Genomic DNA, 17,852 nt, shown 5'->3' with positions numbered 1-17,852 from the left:
CCGAGGCCCTGCTTACACTTCAGGTAACCGCAGTCTCCACGCCCCCGGGTTCCAGGCTCCCGGTGCAACTGGCCTGTTCAGCCCCTGCTCCTGGGGAGGCCTCAAGTATCTGCGGTCACACCATCCGAGCTCCCGGGGAGAGCTGTGGGCAGAAACCCCGAGGCGGCCAAGGGCGACCCCGCCCCCCACCCATCACCCCGTCCACCAGGCGGCCTTACCAGCTCCACCTCCAGGTCGACCCCGGATCCTAAACCCGCACTGCAGCCCGTCCAGTGCCCCGAGCAGCCGTCCTCTCTCGCCTAGACCATCCCAGCACCATCCTCCAGAGGTGGCAGCAGTGGCACGGAGAGCCTCCCACCTCCCCTCGCGGCCTCCAGGCGCTCGCCCAGCCCACCGCCCTCCTATCTAGCTCCTGCACCCCGCCTCGGCCATCAGGCCTCCTGCTGTGCCCCTGATGCACCCAGCTCCCTGGCGCCACTCAGGCCCCGGGCTCCAGGCTGCCCCTGGCGGTCCTGTTAAGAAAAACACACCCGTCACTCTTCACCTCCAGCCACGGCATCCTGCCCTGCTGAGGCCACGTGGCGTCGGCTGCTCTCGGAGGTCTCCTGCGACCTCACTGGAACGTGGGTGCCTGAGGAGCAGGCCTGGCATCTCCAGACAGCACCTGCCCAGGGCACCCTCGGAAGGTGGAAGGACCCGAAGGAACACTGGACCCGTGACACCAGCCTTACAGCACGCCAGGCTCTACCAACCAGGTCCTGGAGCACCCCACTCGCGGGCCTCGCAGCCCGGGACAAGCGGCTCAGTCACTCGCCGGTAAGAACTGTTACACGTTTCCTTATAAATCCTAATCATCAGCTACATTAAGCCGCACCGTGATGTTCGGTGGTTTAAAATGCGTTATTCTGAAGTGATAATAACGTTGACCTCAGAGAGCCGTGGAAGAAACAGATGAGTCGTCAGGAAGTCAGTACAGTGTCACAACGCGCACAAAGAGCATCATTTAAGTGGCTTTGGTGCACCCTGCCAGCCTAGCCCGTGGCGGGTCTGGTTCTCCTGCGCTCAGCCTGCAACCTCACCAGGTTCTGAGTTCACCGAACCAGTGGTAACACGACGGCCCGCCCTCCGAACTTAGAGAGGTCAAGGACATAAACTGCAGGAGCCGTAACGTAACATAGACCCCGCAAGGAAAGACACACTCAAAGGCGACACCTCCTGGTTTCCAAAGTTTATTAAAAATCAAAGAATAGAAAAACTTTACATAAAAATATGTCAATTTTAGCTTCCACATTGTTGTCCACACACACAAAAAATCGAAACATGATATCCTGTTGTCAGGCCCGCGGCGTGTGGCCACAGGCAGCCGGGCCAATTCATTGGTTCACCGTGACGGGGCTGGAGCCTGGCGCCCGGGTCAGGGACTGAGGGTTCCGAGGCACACCCGAGGGCGCTCCCACGGTACCCCGCGGTCCCCCGCAGCGTTTCCTTGGAGGAGGGTTACAGTCAATATTGCTAATGCGTAGAGATTAGTACAGGCCTACGGATCAGTTTTTATAAATATTTCTTTATCAATAGGTTCATGATTTAAATATCTTTAAATACTTTTGATAACCTCCGATCATCAAGAACTGCAGACAAAGTGTGCTGCTCGGCTCTGGGAGCCTCCCAGGGAGCCCTGCAGGCGCGGCTGGCCACTCTCAACGCACGGGGGCCAGTCCTGCTTCCAGGGGGCCCGCAGATGCAGTGAAGCTCTCTACACTCAGACCCCACTTGAGGACGCCCCGCTTCTGCATGTCACTGGGGTCACGGCAGTAAGCTTCTCGTCCCAACCTTCTCTGCTAGTGGACTTCAAAGACCACCCCACCTGTAGCGTCAGCAGGGCCAGGACTCCCATTTTAAAAATGGGAGTCGGATGACCTAGAAGAGGCACCTAACTCCCAGGACACCTGTGGTGCTCCAAAAACTCAGGGTGAGGCAGGATGGGTATATTAGTGTTCAAAAATGGGTAACAAAGACAGTGGCTGTCATGGCGGAATACACTTGCATAGTATACCTGTATGCTTCTCAAGCCGGGCGCCAGCCGCTCCGGGGCCCGACACTGGGCTGTGCTCTCCTGTGATGTGTTAAAAACCCCTCCACAGCGCACTGAGCAGCTCAAGTGCTTCTCCTATATTTGCTCTTAACAGAACGAATGCATACTGCTACAGATTCCACAATGGAATCAACATAATTCCTTTCTCCACATTCCTAAAACTGGGTACCATTGTCCGTGACGCTGTTCACCAGACCCATCATTTACAGGCTATGTTACTAAAACTGAGGCGTTTCAAAGTTCACATTTGCTTAAGATTTCATCATGTGACAACCTTTCCTCCCCATAGAAAGTTATACACTCTGGCACTCTAAATGCTGGGTCTGTTGTCTAGTTTAAAAGAACCAAACCCAAAACATTAAAACTCCACGGTCAGAGCAAGACAACAGACAGGCCGGACGGCAGAGCCGGCGGGCAGCTGGTCAGAAGGCTTCGGAGCCAAACCCCTTCGGAAACCCGCTGGGGGGGCGGGTGAGGGGGAGACTCAGCTCCTTCACCACGAACTGAGAGGCCTCACGTCTGACCAAAAGAAGGAACATAAAAATAAACCCCAAGCCCCTCGTTCGTGGTGTTCGTAACAACGCTCATCAGACAACCAGCCGACAGGATGAACCCAACTTAGAAAATGCAACTCGGGAAAGGATCTAAGCTCGTTTAAAAAAATTCCCTTCTCCCTTAAATATAACTTATGTGAAAATATGAAATTAAATAAAAAATATCTGAGTTATTGCACAAATCATAAATTTCCAATATTTACATAGAAAAACAGTTCTGAAATTTGAAACAAAATGTGAGGGCAGTAAAACAAGGATGACCTCCCAACAAATAACGGGGTTCGATCTCCGTTGCTCTGACAACGTGGAATGAAGTACCAACGCAAAGGACAGACACGGTACCGAGAAAGGCCAAGGCCCCGTCCGTCCCCGCAGCTCCTGGTCCAGCACTGAAGGGAGACTCCTGGGAAGGCAGAAGGCAGCGTCCACGTCCAGTGAGGCTCCACAGACGAGCACGGGAGCCGTTCTTCATGACGGACGTGGCCACCGCACAAGGAACATGCAGAGCGAGCAGCCGAGGGCGCCGGGGGCCCGGCTGGCGTGCTGGGTGCTGGTCTCAGGTCCCGGGGGCGCCGAGGCCACCCGGCTCCAGTCTGGGAGGTGTGGGCCGGGTGGTGCCACCAGGAGTATTATCTGCTGAGACTGACGGGCAGGCTGTCCCTCGTGTGTGTGTGTTTTCTCCTCCTCCAGCCGGCGCGGTTATACTGGTGGTGCCCCCGGTTGCCCACGGGAGGCCGCACCCCTCCGCTGCCCACCGCACTGTAGCTGCCACCTTGGCCGTGGCTGTGGGAGCCCTTCATGGACAGTTTCATGCCGCTGTGCTGCTGAGGGGACCAAGAGGGACACAGGGTTGGAGGCCATCCTGGACAGGGCCCACGTGGAGACCCGCCGCCTCCGCGGGCTGGGAGCCCGAGCGAGAAGGAGGCACGACCCCGCTGGGGGGTCTGAAGGGCGGCGGGCCCGCGGGCAGGGCTGCAGGCTGCGCACGGTGGCCCGCTGCGCGTGTGCACGTGACCCCAGACGCGACGGGACGGACAGCGAGCCTCCGCTCGCGCCTCACAGGGACCCCTGTTGCTACCTCCAGACACGGAGAACCACCCCTGACCCAGAGCTTTGGCAACACGAGGACTGTGGGCCTGTGTCAAACCACACGTGTTCATATCCAAATACGTCTGGAACCTCACTTCTAGCTGCTTCTACGTGTCCACAGAGATAAGAGGGTCCCTCTCACTTTCTCCCCCAGACTTCGACCATGACATTCTGGAAACACACGAGCGGGTTCCGTGTCCGTGGGGTGTGTGCAGGCTGCTCCCAGGCCGCCAAGCCCCACGCACAGCAGACCAGGGAAGACATGGCTGGTCTCAGGAAGGTTTCAGAGCAAAACCAGCAAAAGGGGGTTAAGAAGGAAAGCCAAAATGCTATTATTAAGGAAGAGCACTTTTGCCCTCTGCAAAGTTGTAATTTCATCCTGAGTATTTCTAACAGATCAGCGTAGCAAGCCAGGTAGCGACAGGATGGGTAAATCCAGGAAGGAACGTTCTATTACTTAACTCTAAATGAAAAAGATAAGCAGGACTCAGTGACATAGGTCCAAAGAGCCAACCCTCAGGGATCAAAACTTACTGGCAAATGTGATTAGACAAGCAACAGAGAGCGCTGACCAGCGCGGAGGTGGACAAGCGCCGTCAGCCTGGGCGCGTTGGCCTTCGGGCCTCGCACCCCAACCCCCATGCCTGGACACGGTCATGGCTCTTTCCAACATCCTGGCACCTTAACAACGACCTGTCTTCCTGATACTAAGTTTCTAATGTGTGGGATCTGGACTTAGAGCAGCCACAGAGCAATGGACAAATGCATTCACAGGGACCACCCCGCCCCGGTCACTAGAAAACCAATCGCACGCAGGCCCTGCCAGGCCCTCTGCCCAGGGCACCCACGGCAAAGAACAGGGAGGGAGGGAAACTGTGGGAAGACAACACTGCTCACGGCGTGATCGTTCCTGGTTTCATCATCTGCTTCTTGAAAACCAAAGTTCTTTTAGCGTGTAAATTAACAGAAAAATGGGAAATCAAAATATTCTTCGCTTCAAACATAATTTTTATGCTAACAAATTCAATAGAAAAAAGAGATGCATGATGAATTAAACTATACGAAATTTTAAAATAATTTCTTAACACTTGTAAAGTTTTGTTTGTTACAAGGGAAAGCAAACATGAAGCTGAATGATCAGAGAAGAAAAAAAAAAAAAGAATCTCTGTGGAATTCCCTCTCTCGTGGAGAAAGCATTAAGCACCGGGCTATCACAAACCTGCTTGGTGGGAACCCAGGACCCGGGCGGACAGGACTCATACCTTGTGATACAGGTGAGGGCTGGAGAGCGCGTTGGGCGGCGCAGATGGGACGGCCGGGGAAGACACGTGGTGGACAGCTTTCAGCGCTGGAGCTCCTTCGATGCCAGCTGGTCTACAGGGCACGGGGGCCACCCCGAGCGTTGGTGGAGGTATAGTAAACCTGGTCTGGGAGAGAACGAGCAGAGACGTCCGTGAGGCACCAACGCAACACAGGCTAAACCAGCCCGTCCTTACCATGGGTGCCGACGAGGGTGCCATTTGCAAACAGGCCCCTTAGCTTGTGCCCGACTACAACATCTTATTTTGAATCGGACACATTCTATACTCTGAAACAGCAGCGACGATGTGAAGTATGTCCAGTCACCCAAGTCGTGAGGTTTTAATATTCACTGAAGACCAAACAATTCAAAAACATTACCTGTACCCCCTGGTCTCCAGAAAGAGCCCTCAGCAAGGCAGATGACAGGCGTGAGGCTGGCCCGAGCGAAGGCCCACAGACGGGGTGGACACCCTCCCCGCTCTCGTCAGAGTCCCCAACGCTTCCGTCTTTGCATCACTGGCCCGTCACGGGGCAGAGGTGCTGGTGGGAGCCCCTCCACTCACTTTCAACAACCTCACTGCTCTCGTCTTAGAAGTGGATGCATTTGCCCCAAAGACCTCTGGAGCGTGACCGTGGCCACCGGGGCAGCGGCTGCAGCAGGAGCTGGGGCCTCAGGGGTGCGCTCGGGGGCTGCAGGGCACACACAGTGCCCCTTCCTCACACCTCCTCCCCCCCCACCCCGGGGCCTGAGCACACCCGCGGCCTCTCCTCCGTGGGGGCTCTGCGGCCCCAGCTCTAAGTCCCCACTGCACCCCGAGTGGGCAGGGGAGACTGTACACGTGAGGTTTTCAAGTGGGATTTCCCTTAGTTACCCCACTGGAAGTAATGTTTGAAGTTTGGGACTACAATGAGAAAGTGGGCTTTGAGCCTCGTCTTAAAACTTGAATGACCTTAGCTTCTGCCTCACTCACTGTCCGTGCGGGTGACAGATGGGACCCGGCACAGCATGTGGCCCTGACCATCCCCCCGACATCCCCAGCGTCCTGGAGGGAGAGCACTGGCAGCACGGATCGGCACGCAGCTCTCGAGGGAGCTGAGCCCGAGGAAAGGTTAGAGCCAAGTTCATCATTTGTGGCAGTTTACTTTCCCAGCGCAGGCACCTGCCTCTTCATTTCACGCTTACGCAGCAACTGAAGGTTTCTGGGGGTGCTATGCTGACGGCCGCCTCCACGCATCCTGGGCCAGCTGCCCTCAGTCCCCGCGGCCTGAGGCGTGTCCCGAGAACGCCCTGCTGGATGGAGAGCCAAGCAACGCAGAGGAACCTGGCAATACGTTCGCACGCACCCGCGTTGCTTTACGCTCAGATCATACCCCACACTGTGGAAACGGGTTCTACTGTAGAAGTCAATTAACGGGACGGGCTTTATATACGTGTAATTGATGTATATTTGGGAAGTAGGTACAAATTTAAAATATTTAAAATTAACTTTTACGCTCTAATTTTGTCTGAATTTTTTAAAAGAGGACATATTCAAATAGAAAAAAAAACCTATAAATACTGCCTAATGGATAACGTGGAGAAGTCAAAGTTTATATCAAAACTTAGTAAGAGTGTAAACACTGAGAATCTAGGGGAGAGCAAGGGCAGTGTCCGTCTCTGCCCAGGGACGGCAGCGGAGTCCCTCTCTCAGCATGGCCCCAGGGAGGTGGCCTCACGCTTGCAGAAAAGCCACCTCGGTGCCTGGGAACCAAGAGTCCCCTCGCTGCAAACACAGGGCCTGGCGGGCCTCAACTGCACGGACGTCCCTTGAACAACAATTACATCCTATCCACCCACAGAAGATGAGAATTTCCTACAAGACAGAAGCGGAACTTCCAGAGACTTCTAAAGTTGCTTCTGTAAGTTCTACCATACCAGCCAGTCCTACAGCGCAGGCAGCAGCTGGGAGCTGGTCCCGGGGCTGTCACCAGCCACGTACCTGGGTGTTAGTTGCCATGACCAGCGTCCTGGGCGTGGCCGACTGAGGTCTGCCGCTCGGCACGGGCAGGGCGGCAGGCAGGCTGGCCGGCAGAGGGGCAGGCACCTGGAGGCTGAACTGGCGCACGTTGGGTGTCGGGCAGGGGGGCGTGTCCGAATCCTGGGGGTGACAAGAGGATGGCTGCACCCGAGGCCCATGCCCCTAACATCGACGGGAGCGGCCAAGGGTGAGCCCCCAGGGTCCTGGGATGTGGGCAGCCCCAGTCTGCCCAGGTCTCCCCCGAGTCATAAGACGTGGGCAGAAGAATGTAAGCGAAGAAGAACGTAAAGGAGATGCAGAAGAGACGCCCAGACTGCAAGGTCTCATCTCCCAGTAAGTGGGTGAGACACGATCCGCGGCAGCCGCGCTGCGCGGGCCCACCGCTCCCGAGGGGCCACGTGCCCGCCACCTGAGGCTCTAGGCACAGCGGGGACCGCTGGGCGCGCACGCGGGGTGGCCTCAGGCACACAGAGCAAGCGATAAAGCGAGGGGGCAGAGTTTAAACTCACTGCTGCGGGCGTTTTCCACACACACACACACACCCCCCAGCAGAAACACTCACGATGTCGCTTCCGGAGAGCGAGGACACAGAGGAGGCAGACGAGCCGGAGGACAGGAGCTGGGGGCTGGGCAGGGACAGGGCCAGGCGTGGGCCGCAGGGCGACTCGGGGTCCCGGCGCGGAGGCTGCTCCCCCTCGCACGTGCCCGTCCGCTCGGTGGTCTTAATCCTGTCGTCTGTGGAGGGAAGACAGAGCTGTCACGCACCTCAGCCCGAGGGCCCCGCCGCGCCTTAAACGCTGCTCAGGGGCCTGACAAACCGCATTTCTAATTTACTTCGTTTCGATTAATTTTTAAAATTACACTTCAGTTACTGGAGAACATTTAAATAGGCCTGGAACAACGTGGATGTACAGTTTCATCTGGAAATTGCACAAACCCTGATCACGATGTGCTCTGGGTATAAAAACACACTGGATTTCAAGGGCACAGTACCGAAAAAAAAATCTCAGTAACTCTGTGTATTGACTACCTGTTCAAATGTTAATATTCTGAACACTAGAAGTTGAATGAAATATATTATCAAAATTAATTTCACCTGCTTCTTTCCACGCTGGCAATGCAGTTACTAGGAGCTTTAGAACTGCACGTGTGGCACACACGTTATTTCTACTGTACAGCACTGGCCTAACCTTAACAGTTTTAAATGAAACTCTCACAGAAAGCGAGGTGCCCCTGGAGTGAACAGTTTACCACCAAGGGACAAAGAGACACTGCTGCACCGACGGGTCAGGCGGCGCAGCAACGGCCCTGGGCTGGCCTCTCACCGGCGTCTGGCGGCGCGTGGGCCCGGCCGCCCCACTTCTCCTTGATCCACGCCCGGTAGTCGATCACCTCCTGGGTCACCTTGATGATCCTTCCTAAGGTGCTGCAGCAGGAGGACACGGGCAGTCAACAGTCCTTCCCAGCAGCTACTTTACATTTTAACACAGAACCTCACTAAGCGAAAGGCGGGCAAAGAGCTGAAATAATTTTACAAATCTGTATGACTTCCGGGGTTTGAGCCCAAACATACTTTGCAATCACAGTACAGAAAAAATGGGTGCTCTTAGGCAGAAATCCTTGGACCTACGTCTATCTACAAAAGACCGCTGAAGCCCGGGGCCGAGTAGGGAAGCCCGCCCTCCCCAGCCCCAGTGACCACAGGGGTCCCGTTTCCCAGCACTCGGGCGAGACAGCGAGATACCAGCACGGGCCCAAAGCTCTGCCTGCAAACGCTGAGTGGACTGAGGCCGCAGAGCCCTGTGCCACCACCGCTGGGGCCAGGCCTCAGAGGCCACTGTCTCCATCACCTGCCAAGGATGGAGGTGCCGGTCCTGCTGCGGTGACCACTGGTGACCATCACCTCAGCCTTCCTCTCAACTCCCCCCCCCCCCACCAAGTCCCTCCACCTCCACCACAGCAGCAGCATCTGGGCTCAGAAAGAAATATTGCTCATCGCCAATCAAAGCATACACCACGAGGGTGCACACTCAAAACGGGGAATGGGGGACAAGTGTGCAGGAAGGGGCCGGGGCCGGGGGCAGACGTGTCCCTCGGAGCTGAGCACCCACATTTTGAAGACGGCCTGAGAAAAAGCACCACGTGCCACAGCTTTAAAAGCCAGAAATGAGCTCCCCAAAAAACTAACACCTGAGAAAATGTTAACTCCCTAAATAAAAAATTTTCCACCCTTGAGCACGATGACCATCCTGAACTCCTGAAAGGCCTTCCTTTACCAGTATTTCCCAGTTCTCCCAAGATAGGGTGGCACACCCGTCAACAAACGACAGAGGCCAGGGCGCCGGTGCTGCAGAGGCTGCGGCACCCAGGACAGGGCTACCTTTCGGAATCTCTGTTGGGATAGGACCTGGCGAGCGGCGACACGGCGTGGCTGAGAACGATGTAGGCGTAGTCGAACACCTGCTTCACTTGCATGGCCCCGTAGGAGCTCCGGCCCACGTCGTTCCCTGAAACAGAAAGGTTGCCGTGGGAGCTGCTACCCAGCCGCGTGGTCCTCTCGCGTGAGCCTTTCCCACACAGGCTCCCAGCCCTGAAACACCCTCCAGACCCCCCAGCACAGCTGGATCGGGCGCCAGGAAGTGCACAGCGCCCACCGCCGTGGGCAGCTGGGGGCGTTGCAGCCCGAGGGCCCCTCTCACCATCAGATCAGGATCCATGTCCGTTAAAGGAGCCGTCATTCATGGAGACGGAGTGACAGCTCCTCAAACGGTAGGGTCACCCCCCGGATGGCAGGAAGCACAATGGAGCCAAGGCACAACCTTAACCAGACGGCCAGGGCCTGCCCGAGAGGACAGGTCAGCCTGAGCCCCGCACCTGTCAGCACTGAGGGGGCCTGAAGGAGCAAACCCTCGAGGACAGAAGGTGCCAAGCCGAACTCTTGGGTGGATGGCAAATAAAGACGAAGCCGCCACTGAAGTCGGCAAGAGCCACAGGCAAGGAGCTGACTCTTGTTAAGAATGGCAGGGTTTCCAAGTTTAATTTTGACACGTAACTCGTTCTTCACAATTCAGGTGAGGGTGTTTTTTAGGAGATATATCCTTAAGTATTGGAATTGTCTCCTTTCCAGGTTTAATAATAATGTAACCCAGTTAACTGTGTGGGTTTTCATTTTTCAGTTATATTTCAGCAAACACTGAAGACCAAGGAATTGCCTGCCATTTAACTGATCCAAACAGACAAACCGGTGAGAGAAACCTGTCCTGCTGGGCTGAGGGATAAGCACCTGTGTGGACTACAGCGCTTACAGATCACAGAGGAGAGTCTTTCAAAAGATTTTTAAGAAATAAATTTCATACCCCAGAAGCCACAAAACAAAACAGAAATCATAAATTTGAGGATGTTGGAAAACATATACAGGAGCAAAACAATAAAAAATACCAAATACAGACACAAGAGACAAAAGTACAGCGTGTCAACAAAGAAAGGCTTCCCTGACGCACAGAGGGCCTTACAAAGTCAGTGAGGACAGGCCAGCAGACAGATGGACAAAGCACATGAGCTCACACAAAAAGTAACACAAAGGGCAGTGGACCTGGAGCTAACCATCTCCACCACCCTTCCTGTCACTTGTCTGTCACTGACTTGATCACCAACAGTAAGTACACTGTGTCACCTAATAAATGCTCGATAAACATTTTGTGCAATTGATAGTAACCATGTGTTTAACCTCACTCATCATTAAAGAACTGTAAGGTACGTGACAACGTGTACTGCACGGTCTCATCAGATCGGCAAAGATTTAAAAGACGGTCACCAAAGGTGTGGGTGTAAAGCATCCTAACCTGCCTCGGGGTCTGCAAGGAGGAAGCCCTTACAACGAACACTCCCCATGCACAGAGGAAAAGGGTCTCGCGTGCATTGTTTAAATAAATGACAAGCTGCAGTCTGTTGGTATTATGTGACGCCATTCCATTAATAAGGAGGCAACAATCAATGTTAATATCCACGTATGGAAAACTGGAGAAAAACACATCAAAAGGGAGGGGATTATGGCATACTTCACTTTTCTATGTGACAAACTTCCGGGAAGCAGATGGTTTATGATGGATACGTAACACTTTTCTATTCAGAAAAAATAAATTTTTTTTCTTAATTCTCACTTTCTATGTTCTTCTGATTACAGAAAGTAAACAAAGTTGCAACTTTACAGTACGTTAATGAGAAGCATTAAGAATGAATTCTGAACGTGCCACCATTGACTCTGTCAGTACAGCAGGAACCTACATCAGATCACATGCCCTCGGCTCAGTGTGTGTGTGTGGGGGGGCGGGGGCCTGTGGATGCCCCTCCACACCCGGCTGGCGCGCGATGCCTCCAGGCTGGGGCGGGTGCAAGGCGAGGGTCCTTACCAGGCAGCAGGGGGTCCTCAATGCACAGCATCGACGGCCTGTACCCGCTGGTCATGGCTTTCATGATCTCCTCTTTGGCGATATAGGCACCTCCTTCTTTTATTCTAATACCAGTTTTCAAGTAATTAAAATTTCTTCCGTAGAGTTCAAAAAATTCTACAAGAAGCATTCCAAGGTTTTCATCAGCTCTCCGGGCATCAATTCTTGGATGCAACTGTAAAAGCAAGGCATCCACGGTTTGTTCGGATTCTGGTCACTCTCTAGGGACAGCTGCGCGAGGCGGCCTCGGCTAGCCTGCCAAGGGCGCGCACAGTCGGTGGCCCTCCCTTGCGCACCAGCACCATGAGGACACTCGCAGAGGCAGCCAGGAGGCACCAACAGAGCCTGGATATCTTTTGCCAATCAAGAGTGCTCAAAAGAAATAAAAGTTTCTCCTCTGAATTTTTATATTATACTTTAATTCTCTGAAATCTGTAACCCATATAGCTACCTCCTACACAGACATCTGATGAACCGCAAATTCCCCAACACTGATAAATAAGTGGACCACATTCTGCACAATTTAGAGTCACCCAGATGGTGGAGGTGCTTTCACGGATTCTAATCTCAATTCCATTGTTCTGAAATACAGCCAACAGGGGGCAGTGTGAGACTGAACAGTACCACAGGGCAGCGTGAAACGGTTAATGTTAACTGTGTATGGTAGTCAGCACCGCACCAGCACCGCATCCTGATATTTACAGCAAACTCACATCCCTGCCCGGGCATACGGGTGCGCGTCAGCCTCAGCTCCACACCACGCTTTCTTGAAGCAGGTAATGGATTTATTCTGAAGCTCCAAGCCCCTGTCTACAGACCCCACCCAAGTGTCACTAATTTAAGAGGCTCACGAATGTGAGCAACAGGGACCTGCGCTGCCCACTGTGACGGCCACGAGCCGTACGTGAGTGTTTGTATTTAAACGGATTAAAACAAACAAACTAAACATTTAGCTTGCTGGTCTGCTATAGCCACACTGCCAGCGCCCCGTAAGCACACATGGCCATGCTGCTGGACCGAGCAGACAGCACTGCCCTCACACAGCAAGTCACACTGGACAGCAGCAGTCAAGAAAGGACGGTCAAGTCCAAAAGGACGTAAAGGTCCGAGTCCTAGCAGTAGCACAAGGGCTGAAAATGTTTATAACACAGGGCTCCTCAAGGAAATACGGTTCCTAAAGCCTGCAGGTGTTTTCAGGGTTCGGAAGACCTTACAAAGGCACAATGCTGCATTCTTACTTTTGCCTTACCTTCTCCCTTCCTTATTTTCCTGGCCTTAGTCAAAAATCATCCAGCTGAGAGCCCACCCAGGGCAAGGCTGGGCCTCCTGACCTCAATGAGCCGTGAAATGAACACAGACGCTACAGCAGTCACGGCTTTGAGGCAGGGCGGGCAAGGCACCGAGGGATGGGCAGGGGATAGCGGCAACCCCGCCCCGGCTAGGTGTGGCCTCCATGGTCACTTCAGACGGGGAGCCCAGCACCACAGAAGGGGGCAGTGGTCTGTTACAAGGCTACTGGAAGAGTTTCAATCAGGAAAACAGGAGGAGATAAATTAAGCGCACAACGTCGTGCTTTGTTCAAAATAATGTCCGGGGCTTCCCTGGTGGCGCAGTGGTTGAGAGTTCGCCTGCCGATGCAGGGGACACGGGTTCGTGACCCAGTCCGGGAAGATCCCACATGCCGCGGAGCGGCTGGGCCCGTGAGCCATGGCCGCTAAGCCTGCGCGTCCGGAGCCTGTGCTCCGGAATGGGAGAGGCCACGACAGTGAGAGGCCCGCGTACCGTAAAAAAAAAATAATGTCCGAAAACTCGGGAAGAACGGCTACAAGGGCAGCATCTCCGAGGTGAAAGGGGAGGCCAAGGCAGTGTCATTAGAACGGTAAAAAAATGGGCGCGGAACTCCATTTTCACTGTTCTTACAGCACCTCTGCAAAAACATGCCAAGGAAATCAACATGGTGAAAGGCGCTGTGACCAGCAATCCTACTGTCAGCTGTGCTAATGACACTGAGAATAATGACCAAATTCTGGACATAAAACCACAAATGCAAACCTGCTGATAAATATGGAGGACGGTGCTGTGCAGCTAGAACACAGGCGCAGTCCTTCATTCCAGTAAATTTAAACGGGGCAATTCATGTCTCCGTTAACTTAGAGAATATATGTCTAAAAAGTAGTATAAGTATAGTTTATCACAGCATTTAATACTTAGGCAGGTTCTCTCTTGATTGATTTTTCCATGGTACTCAACAAAATAAGCACAACAGATAATTAAAGACAAAATACTGACTTTTCATCACTCAGAAAAAAGCCCTCTTCAGTATTTTTTTACCTTCTGTGGTAGCCAACTATTTTTCTGAGACAAATTTTGCAGTATAAATCATAGTCAAGAACCGAGAAAAATAGTGTTTAACGGTCCCTCAAGGCATGAAATTTTTCTAAATATAAAGAGTGTTTCTTCCAGGTTAGATCAATATACACCCGATTGACAGAACGAGATAAGCCCTCCCTCCAACAGTCAAATCGGATACAAAAATAAGCTACAAAGGAGCAAAGGAAATAGTATTGATCAAAACAGAGTTTTATGATGAAGACTAGAAGTCAATTTCTACCACACCAAACAGAATACCGAAGGGACAGCGAGGAGCTGGGACCCATGAAGCAGCCGGTAAGAGCGTCAAGGAAGGGCACTCCCACGGAAGCCTCAGGGTCAGGGGTTCTCTCGCGAGAAAGCACACTCACCTGCAGAAAGCTGATGGCCATTAAAATTAGGCTGTACGAGCTAATTCCACCTGTAAAAACTTCATTCAGGTCCCTCTGCAGGAGGAACTGTTTCAGTACTAAAATCAAGTAAGGCAGCAATGAATATTTCTGCAAATTCCAGAAGAAAAACATCATCTGGTTAGACTCTGTAGCTTTGAAGACTTCTCACACAGCAAATTCCACATGGCAGACAGGAAGCTCCCTTCATCCTCTTGCCCCTCAGAAGGCTCGAGGCCAATCATCCTCACACCGTAGGGGCCTGAGAATGAATTATGTGAGGGGCTCGTCAGGGCCACGCTGGGCCCCCCCCCCCAGGTTATGGCTCAGCAGGGGTGAGGTGGGGAGCCTGCATGGAGACCCCAAGCCCAGTGGGGCTGGGGAGAGAATGAGCCTCTCCTCCCAGTGTCTCCCCGCTCGCCGGCGCCCAGCGCAGGGCTCTGCGGGTGGGTGTGCGGCAGTGCGCAAACGCCAGCACTCAGAAGCACCCGTGAGAGGGGCAAGGGGGGCAGCAGGAGGCCAGCAGAAGGCAGCATCGCCAAACGCAGGGCGAAGGGTGGAGGGCAGAAGGGCTGAGAAGTGGGTGGAGGGATGTGGAAGCTCCTGCTGCTTTTCCTGCTCTGCTGGGGTAGAAATGACCCTTCAGGCAAGCGGGATGGTGCAGAGGGAAGGGGAGCACGTGGTCCCGAAACTGTGGGCAGAGGCAGGGTCCAGATGATGGGGCTGGGGTCGCCTCGCCACCTCCACGGCAACAGGAGGGAAGGACTCTCCATTTAACTGCACCACACACCTGGTCAGAGTCCAGTGAATGCGTCCCACCCTTAGGCACTAAGACCACCCAAAGTAAGCAAATCTACATACACTCCACTATGATGTACTCAACTTGCCATCGGGCACGCTGAGCTACAGGGATGGTCATTTTGTAATAACTAGAAAGAATATTTCAACAAAGTGCTCTAAAATAATGCTCGAGTGTATGAAATGGTTAGCCAAGGAAGGCAAATCTGCAAAACAGCTCTGTAGTTTCGAAGTGTCTCTGGAAATAGTACTGCAGGATAAATTCAACTGCTACAGTCTTTGTCATTAAAGATTATCACCCCCTGGATTTTACTGTGCTAACTTGCTGAGACAGCACCTTCATGTAATTCTTGATGAACTCTGCTGCCCGGACCCCAGTCTCCATGTTAAAGCTGATGTCGACTTTAACTTCCGTCTCCTGGTCTGTGAGTTTTATTATCGGCACCTGCAAGGAGTTAATTGTGCTTTAGAAAACAGAAAATTGTGCTTTAATAGGCAACGTCTTCCACGGTCAGGCATCAGATGTTTCCCAAGTTGTACAGAGGGTTTTTCTCCTTATACACAGAAGGGGCTTAGAGATCATGAACCCCAGATTGTAAAGATGAGAAGAAAAGGGACTTTCCCAGCATCAACCCCATGAGCCCCCAAGGCCGCCCCCTCATCCGACAACAGCTAGCGCTCATCTCTGCCCGGCCCTGCTGGCCTGACCCGGCGCCTCGCTGGTGACCGAGCGTCAACCACGGGCTCTCTGCAGGACCTGTGCTCCCCAAGCCTGCCTACCGCGAGGGGAAGCCAGCTAAGGCCCTGTCCCCCCATAAGGGCCTGGGGATGGGCAGAGCTTTTGGTCCCCAAATCACATTTGCTAGAATTTCTGAAAGCATTCAAAGTAACTTCAAAGCTGTTTTTTAAATTATATTTTGTACTGATATTGTTTTTCCAAACAACTCTATTGTGGGTTTTCATTCTTTAAGACAATTTAACTTAAAAACATTTTTTTCCCCTGAAAATCAAGTAAAAGGCTATTCTCTAAATGCTCTCAGTAACAAGAATCATCACCAAAAGGCACCCAAAACCGGCCTCATAAAAGCTGCCCAAGCAACCACTCAGACCACACCTGCCCCACACAAAACTGTTCTTCCAGAAAAAAGGCGCCTCTAAGGACCAAAAAAGGACGTTCCCTCCGCCAAAACAATCGGGGTCTCACGAAAGGCTTAAAATGTCTGGAAGTCAACAGAGGAACACGCTCTTCAGTGCACACCTGCTCTGGGCTCTAAAACATATACACCTGGGGGCAAACTGCCCAGGACACGTGTGAGAGGGACAGGCAGCAGGTGGTGACAGTCTCTCCTGGAGATCACCTCCACCACCAGGCAGGGCGAGGTCCAAGGAGGCAGAGGAAACAAAACACTTTCCCAAAGAACCGATCAAAACTGCTTCAGAAGGAGCCTGTGGTCAAGGGCCCACACCTCCCGGACGTGGTAAACTCCTCAGGAGCCAGCATCTTCCCCGGCACCTCTGGACACAGCTATGAAGCCCCTTCTATACGCACAGACTTTTCTCCCCAAATCACTCCTGGCACCCTCCTGCCTTACACACACACACACACACACACACACACACACACACACACACACACACACTCCCCCTCTCTCCCTCCCCCTCCCTCCCTCCCTCCCTCCCTCTCTCTCTCTCTCTCCCTCTCTCCCTCCCTCCCTCTCTCTCTCTCCCTCTCTCCCTCCCTCTCTCTCTCTCTCTCTCTCTCCCCCCCCCCACCCTCGCTCATGTGTTGAAGCCCCAGATTCTGGAGATTAGTAGTAACACCGCAATACTTATTTTGTGGTGGTTGTTCAAAATAGACCAGTTTCCACCTTAAACACAGCTCTCACGCTGGGCTCAGGGCCCGTGATGAGATGCCGGTGAGGCTGCCCGGCAGAGAGGGCTGCCTGGCAACAGCTGACACTCGTGGAGGCCTACGACGGGCCTCCAGCAGCTGAGGAGCTGTGTGACAGCAATGAGGCCACCTGACCATGCAGCTCCTGCAGCATCTATTCAGCACATGGTCTGTCCTCCAGAAAGTTCTGGAACCCAAGACATTCAGGCTGAGCCTCCTCAGCTGCTCTACACCTAAACAAGGACACCTGGTCAGAGACCACCGGCCACCCACCGTGCACTCTTGAGGGGCCAACACGACGGGGCAAACGGCAGAGCCACAGAAGGGCAGAGCCGAGACTCTGATAACCCGCACACCACAGGCAGGTAACACGGAGCTCCTGAGCTGTCGGCGGCCCTGGACCAGGGTGAACCTGGGCCCGCGCTTCCAAAGCCGCCTCATCTTCCATCTTCTCCCGAGAGAAGCACAGTTTTCACGTGTGTACAATTTTGGAACGATGAAAGGAACAGGCAAGCTTCTCTCTCTGAAGTATAACTTGGCAAATGGTAATCCTTTTCTACGTGATAAATGCCACAGTCTAATCATTCTGCCACATTCTCCACAAAAGGCAGCCTCTGAATCTGTCTCGTTTCGGGTATTAATATCTTTTCTTTACGCGGCCTCACAAGAGACGACCCCATCATGCATTTTAGAGCAGGAACAGTTTGGTGCTCTCACAACTTGTACTTCAGATGGTGTCTAAACATACTCAGCTTCAACTCCTAACCACAAAAAAATACAAGCGCGTTTACACTACAAGTAGGGAAGTCTTCAAACACGCAGCCAGAAACCGCTGGCCACATCAGCTAACCCCACGGGACGCAGGCTGCCTGCAGGCGCGCAGAGCCCCTGCACCGGCCCG

At 53.3% G+C, this 17,852-nt stretch overlaps 1 protein-coding gene across 2 annotated transcripts in view; it reads right to left on the bottom strand.

The window, feature by feature from the left end:
- Window positions 1-1,215: 1,215 nt before the first annotated feature.
- Window positions 1,216-17,852, bottom strand: part of TENT4A (terminal nucleotidyltransferase 4A) — a 44,740-nt gene continuing 28,103 nt past the window's right edge. The window contains exons 5-13 of one of the 2 annotated variants that reach the window (XM_067730353.1): window positions 15,398-15,505; window positions 14,245-14,373; window positions 11,465-11,678; window positions 9,436-9,562; window positions 8,381-8,481; window positions 7,618-7,790; window positions 7,017-7,175; window positions 4,998-5,162; window positions 1,216-3,470 (exon numbers count right to left, since the gene is read on the bottom strand). In XM_067730353.1, coding sequence (XP_067586454.1) covers window positions 3,276-3,470; window positions 4,998-5,162; window positions 7,017-7,175; window positions 7,618-7,790; window positions 8,381-8,481; window positions 9,436-9,562; window positions 11,465-11,678; window positions 14,245-14,373; window positions 15,398-15,505 — 1,371 coding nt within the window. In that variant the 3' untranslated portion in view covers window positions 1,216-3,275. The remainder of the gene's footprint in view (window positions 3,471-4,997; window positions 5,163-7,016; window positions 7,176-7,617; window positions 7,791-8,380; window positions 8,482-9,435; window positions 9,563-11,464; window positions 11,679-14,244; window positions 14,374-15,397; window positions 15,506-17,852) is intronic. The other variant, XM_067730354.1, reaches the window with a different exon arrangement.

The sequence above is a fragment of the Pseudorca crassidens genome, chromosome 3, assembly GCF_039906515.1.
Source record: "Pseudorca crassidens isolate mPseCra1 chromosome 3, mPseCra1.hap1, whole genome shotgun sequence".
NCBI lineage: Eukaryota > Metazoa > Chordata > Mammalia > Artiodactyla > Delphinidae > Pseudorca > Pseudorca crassidens.
The sequence above is the reverse complement of the archived record's forward strand: the minus strand, read 5'-3'. Positions and strand labels throughout refer to the sequence as shown.